At 34.7% G+C, this 8,204-nt stretch overlaps 1 protein-coding gene across 2 annotated transcripts; it reads left to right on the forward strand.

The window, feature by feature from the left end:
• Positions 1-592: 592 nt before the first annotated feature.
• LOC115715865 (protein ESMERALDA 1) lies at positions 593-7,653 on the forward strand. 2 transcript variants are annotated; one of them, XM_061102647.1, is made up of 10 exons: positions 593-1,354; positions 2,932-3,001; positions 3,576-3,643; positions 3,753-3,841; positions 4,527-4,724; positions 5,119-5,323; positions 5,433-5,600; positions 6,042-6,209; positions 6,290-6,480; positions 6,838-7,653. In XM_061102647.1, exons 1-10 carry the CDS (start codon positions 992-994, stop codon positions 6,995-6,997), a joined length of 1,680 nt encoding a protein of 559 aa, XP_060958630.1. In that variant the 5' UTR covers positions 593-991; the 3' UTR covers positions 6,998-7,653. The 2 variants fall into 2 exon arrangements, with proteins under 2 accessions (XP_060958630.1, XP_060958631.1); XM_061102648.1 differs by lacking the exon at positions 593-1,354 and adding an exon at positions 3,358-3,430.
• Positions 7,654-8,204: the final 551 nt, after the last annotated feature.

Here is an 8,204-nt window from a genome sequence, read left to right on the forward strand (position 1 = left end):
GCATTTATTTAATAATTTTAGAGACCAAAAACATGAATTACAGATAGTTCACACCAAATATGGGTCTTTATGTTTCTTTTAATGAACTTTTTTTCCCCTGAAATTTTGTTTTAATGAATTTATTAGAATCATAATTCGTAAAACTATACCAACTTTCATTTTTATTATTTAAGATTAAATTAAATTAGTTTCTTCTTTTCATGAATTGTTTTTATTTTCTGCGTTTATGCGTCACTTCTCAATAAAATCCAAAATGATTTTATATTTTATAGAAAATAGTTTTCCCAAAAAAGAATATTCAACCCACACATATTATTTAATATTTTGAAAAGGGTACATACCCAATATTAGTATATAATTAATAGTAACACAATCTCACATATGATTCTAATCTAAATAAACTCTTCAATTAAGATTAAAAAGGAAAAAAGAATATATGATTGAAAATTGGAAAGGAAAAAAAAAAGAACAGAGCTAATAAAAACCAAAATTCCCTTTAACCATTAATATTTAAAAAGGTGACGTAAAGGAGAATTATTTAACAGGAAACAAACAGAATGAAATAGGGAAATTTGTTTAAAACAAAACAAAGGAGGTGACCTTCATTTCCAATTCCAACCTTGACACAGAATAATGATTTGATATTTTGATTTTAATTTAATTTTGGTAAAAATAATTAAAAAAGAAGCTGAAGCGAAACGAAAGTCTTTCATCAACTAACTCAACTCTATGACCCAAACGAATCCCTTATTTCACAGAGCACGTGCATCTCCACTCTCTCTCTCTGGTATGCTCAAAATCAAGAAAATACAATTACAAAAAAAAAAAAAAAAAAAAAACCCAAATAAGCTTTCCCTCTCTCATTCTCCATTTTCTCTCTCTATAACACTCTTTCCAGAATCCCCAAGCCAAGCTAGAGAGAGAGAGAGAGGAGGGAGAAAGCACAACGAAAGCTCCATGTGACGTAGAGTGAGCGTGCGATCGATCCCAAATGCACCCATATAATCGGCTGCCGAGCAGTGGCCACACCACACCTTCGCCGCCACAGTCGCCGATACGGTCGCCTCGCTTGCGCCACGGTCGGTCTAAGACCGGTCGGTTTAACCCGCCTGGTCGGAGCTTGCTCCAGCGATTCACCTGGCACATTCTCTCTGTACTTATTCGCCGTCAGGGAGTTTTTCTCTTCGCTCCGCTTCTTTACATCTCTGGCATGTTGTTATACATGGGTTCTGTCTCGTTTGACGTTGTTCCGGTCATCAAGCATCGACCCGCCCCTGGTTCTTTGTATCGCAGCCCCCAGCTTTATGCCAAGCTCCGACCCGAGATGGATGCTGATAATACTTCTACCGATGCGGTTTGTTTTTGTTTTGCTTTTTCTTGATTTGGGTTTCGGTTGTTTATTTTGATTTCGTACTTAGGCAATGATTGTGATTGAGTTAATGGTAATTGCTCCTTGATTCTTTTGGCGTTTCTTGATTTGAATTCGGGTTAGTTGCTCGATTAGGGAGGATTTAGAATGCGGGTTCTTGTTCAATTCTTGATCTTTAGAGTGAATTTCTTGATTCAATGAGATTTCATTTTTTCTTTGCTATTTCTGAAATCAGGTTGATCTTCTGGGTTGGGTTTCTGTATCTCTCTGAGTTTGATCTTGTGCCATTTTTTTTACTTTTTAATTTTCAATAAACGAAGGAAAAGGGTCATCCGAAAGAGAAAAGCCGAAAAATAAATTCTTTTTGTTGTTTTGCGTACTTGGCTTGGCTCATCAACCTTTCTATATAGTTTTTTAATAGATTTAGATAGAAAAAGAGAAGCAAAAGAACGGAACGGTTTTAAAGCATATACTTATCTTTAGCATTACTCATTCTTAGATGCTCAAGGAATTTCAGATTGTTGTTTTTGGTGTACACCCAAATGTAATATTAGTATAGGTGAAGTTGTTCAAGTTCTTAAACTCAGGGTTAAGCAAGGGAAGTCATGATTCTGGCGGCTGATTGAATGTGAAACTCTGTATCAATGCGGTATATTGCAGAGTCTGGCTGCTAGTTTGTATTAAATGCGGTCATAACATTAATGTAAGCTCAATCCTATCCTACGTGGGAGGGTATTAGTTGATATTATGTGTATTGTGGCTGTATATTGCATAATGACTTTGGAACAAACAAACTATTGGAAGAAGAAACCTATATTGCATGTTGACTTTGGAGAAAACAAACATCAGGAAGAAGAAACCAATAAAGGTTTTAGGATCCGAAGTGTTTAAAAGTGAGAAACAACATATAGGGAAACCGATATATAATTATCTAGGTGAAAAAGTTCTTGTGCATAGTTTTGTACACTTTTTTTTTTGTTCAGTCTACTGGTGTTTACCCATTAGGTGTATCACAAAAAAATGGGGATTGAGACAAAAATATTGTGCCTTTAATATAACTTAATTCCATTTTCGAATTGGGAAAGAGAAAGAAAACTCTGTAGGATTTGATTTGTTAATTATTTGAGGTTGAGGTGAACTTTAGTATGTTTGCTGGGAGCTTTGGTGTTCATGACCTTTTGGCTTTTGTTTAGTTGCAATAGTATTATTTGATTCCAAGATAAGTTCACTTTGTTACTCTGAAAACTTTTGGCAATTAGCTCCGATGCTGTTGTTGAACTGTATCATAATTTACCTGTTGACAACTATTGACGTTGTTGAGTCTTTCTTGCTAATTGGCAGTTGAAAAAAATATCAAATCTGTTTTATTATCTTATGTCTTTCTTTGGCTTGCTGAATTTTTGAGTTCCATAATTATGATGTATTTTCTTATAATAAGGCATTATTTGCTATTTTTCTAAAGTGCCATAGTTTTTTTTTTTTTTTCTCTTTTGCCTATTAGTACTTTTGTTTTCTACTTTTATACTAGGAAGTACTTACATACGCTAGCAAAATCCATGCAGATCTCAACTATATGGAAACATTCCTATAAAAGTGGCGAGTGGAAACCTTGTACAAACAGATCTTCTGGAGGTATGTGTTAAAGCCTTTTTTTCTAGTCTAGAAAAATTGATGGTGTTTCTATGTCGTGTTATTTGCTTATTTTATTATGTTTGCACCGTGCAAACATTTGGCTAGAATAGTACTTCTAGTTCCTTCATGAAGATCCATTTTGACTGCTCCATAGAGGCCACGTATCACAGTAACCCCTGTTCTACATTAAGTACATTTATACGTTCTATTGGTTGTTGGGTCCACGTATACAAATTATTATGGTCTTGGAATGTGTTTTTAGAAGACGAAGACTTCCGCTTCATGATACCATTTGGAACTTTTGGTTTGTTAGTGATTGTTGTTAAAATCTATAGCACTTATATGACATTCTGCAGGTACTGTGAGCATGCTGATATTGCTTTCTACTTGAACCCTCTTCTACGACCCTCTATGGTTAAATGACATCATGTGTGTTCTTTACCTTTTCCGCCTTTTATATTATGTATGGGTGTGCGTCACTGCATATATATGTATGTATATATACCATTTGTCATTGTATTGATCGCAAGTACTTGCTAAGCTGTTTTAAGTAGTTCTTATGTTATTGTTTCAGGTTTCCCTGATTCGAATGGTTACATATATGTTGAGGCAAATGGTGGCCTAAATCAGCAAAGGACTTCGGTAAATATTGTTGCTTCTCACCAGTTTCAAGCTAATGTTTTGTAGATCAATTGTGTAACAGCACTCTTTTAATTGGTTTCTTGTGTATGATTTTAATTCATCTTTGCAGATCTGCAATGCTGTTGCTGTGGCGGGATATCTTAATGCAACACTTGTTATTCCCAACTTTCATTATCATAGCATCTGGAGAGATCCTAGGTTTGTCAGCATGCTTATTTCTTGGATAATTTATTTGTTGGACCAAGGTGCCTGATATGATGAAGATAGAGTATACATGCTGAGAAAAGTTAAAATCTTTTAGTCCAATAATATATCGATGGAATATCAATTTATTTATTTTTTAATGCATGTTTATGTCACCACTTAGTCAGGGATATTGGACAATGAAATGAATGTAATTTGTAAGGAAATTGTAAATTGGCTTGGGAATACTGCACTGTTGTCATAGCAATGTTTGAAGTTCGATGATTGAGTCACCACTTGAACCAAACTTCCTGTGCAGTACTTGTACTTTAATATGACTAGTAGTAATAGGGTAAGATTTGAAAGAGGTTCATATTCACGTTTTCTTTTAATCTCTGTTTCTGGAATAATTTCATTTTTATATGTTTAGGGAGCTACCATTTACTACCTGCCTCTTATTATTATATATGAATATTATGAAGCCAAAGAGGGGATAGATGGTAATAGAACTTTTGAATGTTTTGTAACTTTTTATCATATTGATTTGTTTTGAATAATACATAGGCATGTTCATTGTGTTTCAACACTTTTTCTGTTTTTAATCTTACACCAATCACTAGTAGTTTTATTGTACAAGGCGGCTTTTCTTTTTCTTTTTCTTTTTCTTTTTGTGTTTCTAAATTTGCTCTCACTTGTCCAGCAAATTCGGAGATATTTATGATGAAGATTATTTCATCCATGCCTTGGAAAATGATGTGCAAGTGGTTGACAAGATTCCTGAGTACATAATGGATAGATTTGACCACAACATGAGTAATGTTTACAACTTCAGAATAAAAGCTTTCTCACCTGTTCAGTATTACAGGGACGTGGTTCTCCCAAGATTACTTGAAGAAAAGTGAGTTTGATTATGAATTTGGATTCGTTATCTTTTAGCTGTACTTTGCATTCTTAATCTACTTACACTTCTGAATGATGTGCAATTTTTTTTTACTGTGTAGCTGATTTCCTAGTGTCTTTAGGGAGCATGAAAGATTGTTTTTTTCCCCTTCGGTTTATTTTATATTTTATTTATTTACTTGAATAGGTTGAGAACAAATTGGATAGGAAGGGGAAAAAAGGTCTACAGAAATCTTGTATCATTAAAATGTCAAATATGTTTTAAAAATAGAGCTGGGTCATTTTTTTAAGTAGTGTGACTGAGTCATTGAATTTCTATCTTTCTTTATGTGAATTCTGCGAGTGCACGAGGTTTAACTGTTGATGAATCAATTATCTTTGGAACTTGACAGGGTCATTCGTATTTCTCCTTTTGCAAATCGACTGTCGTTTGATGCTCCTCCTGCTGTTCAACGACTCAGATGCTTAGCAAATTATGAAGCTTTAAGGTTTGCGAGTCCTATATTGACTCTAGGAGAAGCTTTGGTTGCTAGGATGAAAGAACGTAGTGCAAAATATGGTGGCAAGTACATTTCTGTGCATCTTCGCTTTGAGGAGGTTAGATCCAATTGAGAAGAATTAGAATTTTGACGACAACCTCCTGCAAGGAGATTATCACCTTTTGCACTTTTAGTTGCAGACATAATTAAATTCTTCTAATCTGCAGGATATGGTTGCATTCTCTTGTTGTGTGTTTGATGGAGGAGAGCAAGAAAGGGAAGATATGGAAGCAGCAAGGGAAAGAGGTTGGAAGGGAAAATTTACTAAACCTGGCCGGGTTATCCGTCCTGGAGCTATCAGAATCAATGGAAAGTGTCCGCTTACTCCATTGGAGGTAAATATCTATTACAATGTAGGGAACTGAGTTGATTTTGAAGCACACAAATGATGGTCCATGATATTGCTTTTGGTTAATAACTAAATTGGTCTAGAAATTAACATATTTATCTCCAGGTTTATATTCTCTTCTTTTTGTGTCTTAATAAAAAATGATAATTACCCTTCAAATAACAAAATCACAATAACACCTTACTATCTGATTGTTTGGAGCTCGTCTGTTTAAGAGGCGTAACCTTTAGTATGATGTCGAGATAAAAAAATGAAATATAAAAAAAACGTAGCAGAAATTAGAATGTTTCTGACTTTTGTGGCGTCACCTTTACCATTACCAAGATATAAACAATTCCTCTATTTCTTTTTGGGGAAATTGATGACTCTTCTAAGTTGCTTCTCTATTTATATCAATAGATCACTTATTTATCTTGTTTCTTGTTAGGTTGGATTGATGCTTCGTGGAATGGGCTTTGATAAAAGCACATTTATCTACTTGGCATCTGGAAATATATACAATTCTGGAAAAACCATGGCCCCACTTTTGGAAATGTTCCCAAATTTGCGTACCAAAAATATGCTGACGTCTGAGGAGGAACTTGCTCCATTCAAGGTCTGAAGATTAGGTTGTCAGTTATTTTCCTTAAATGTTTGATTTAGTGTCATTGTTTTAACTTGAGCTTCTGCTACTAGAATTATTCTTCCAGGATGGCTGCCTTAGACTACACTGTTTGTCTTCACAGTGAGGTATTTGTGACAACACAAGGAGGAAACTTTCCTCATTTTTTGATGGGCCACCGAAGATACTTGTATGGTGGACACTCTAAGACCATCAGGCCTGACAAACGAAAGTTGGCATTACTCTTTGATAATCCAAGTATTGGGTATGTCATTTATCATCTCATTGCTCTTGTGTTTTCTTAATTGTCACGTGTACATTATGTGAAGCAAAACAAAAAATGCCTGCCTTTCCTTGAGCTGCTGGTATAGGGTATTATTTGTTTTTTGTGAAACAAATAATTTCTGTCGCATTTTTCTAACATAAATTTAGAATTCTGTCTTTCTATACTAAATTCGGCTTCAGTTTTGTTTTAGTTTAATGGTTTCTTGACTCTTTCAAGTTACAGATATCAATTGATAATGATATGTATTTTCAATTTTGGCTTGTCATTTGTGTTCAAAATGTTCACTTTGATAATGATGTAAAACCATTAGGTTTACCTCTTTCCCTTTCTTTCCAGATGGAAAAGTTTCAAGCGCCAAATGCTGAGTATGCGTTCTCACAGTGATTCAAAGGGATTCGAGATGAAAAGACCCAATGATTCCATATATACCTTTCCTTGCCCAGATTGTATGTGCCGTACAAACAAGACAGAAGATTCAAAGCAGTCATCGCCGTGATTTGCATGCAGATTACTCTGATGATGGAATTTCCTTGCACCCAGTTTTGATCGCTGTTTATTACTGACCCCCTTTTACGCGTTGGAATTCTTTCATTTTTTCCCCCTTCCATAGGTGGGGAGGGCATACCCTCAATTTTGGGTGCTATGAGGATTTTGTTCGAGGTCATATTGATCTGATTTCTTTCCCGGGACTGGATTGTTGCATAGGATACTGGAGAAGAACAGAGCAACTATCCATCAATCATTCCATTCCAGAAGTTTCCCGGGGTTGACTAAAAGCAATTGTTTTTAAATTTAAAGGCGCAGCTGCTGTAACTAACAAGCTGCAAATTGACACATCACATTTCTTCACACTCTGGTTTCTGATCTCTGCAGGTTAGGTTTGATATCTGCTTGTTCAAGTAGATTCTAAGTTGAACTTTTGTAAACATTCTCTTTGGTCCCAGGGTATTCATTTTTTTTTCCTCTTACACCATTTTTGTACACACTCATTGGTTCCTTACCTCAACAACTACACCTCCTGGTTGTCTTCACATTAAATATAGGAATTGTCTTTTTATTTTATTTAATTTTTTTATTGAGGGCATTGAATGTAATTATAATTGGCTGCAATGTATATGTTTCATCCATTGTGTAATAGGGCTTGTTACGTTATACTTCTTTTTATTTGTTTTCCTTGACTTGCAAAGGAAAACTAGTTGAGTCTTTCTTAGGTTGATTTGTTTTTTTCGTTATGTGGGCCGATACATAAGCTAATAATGCTATTGTCCTACAACAAAAATGACTTGTATTTATGCTTAGTTATAAGCTTGGTTCATGTTTCAAAATCATAAAACACACTGCTTATCATGTTTGGATATCATTTTGGCGGTTAATTTATTCATATTCGGGCCGAAAAACAAGCGTACCATTTAAATTATTAGAGCACTAATATCAACTTTTTTACTCTACGCTTTATAATACTTTATTAAAATTTTATTTTATTTTAAATTTTTACATTACATCATACACAAGAGCACTCACAATAGGGGTGGCAATTCGTGTTCGCGAGTTGTGTTCGTGTCGTGTCGAGATCCATGTATAACAGGTACATACTTAGTTCGAACACGACCCGTTTAATAACACGATCTATGTATAAAACGGGTTGACACGACATGACTTGTGTAATCTATTTATAAGCATATTTTATTTAAACATGTCAATCA

Source organism: Cannabis sativa, chromosome 8 (assembly GCF_029168945.1).
Source record: "Cannabis sativa cultivar Pink pepper isolate KNU-18-1 chromosome 8, ASM2916894v1, whole genome shotgun sequence".
Lineage (NCBI taxonomy): Eukaryota > Viridiplantae > Streptophyta > Magnoliopsida > Rosales > Cannabaceae > Cannabis > Cannabis sativa.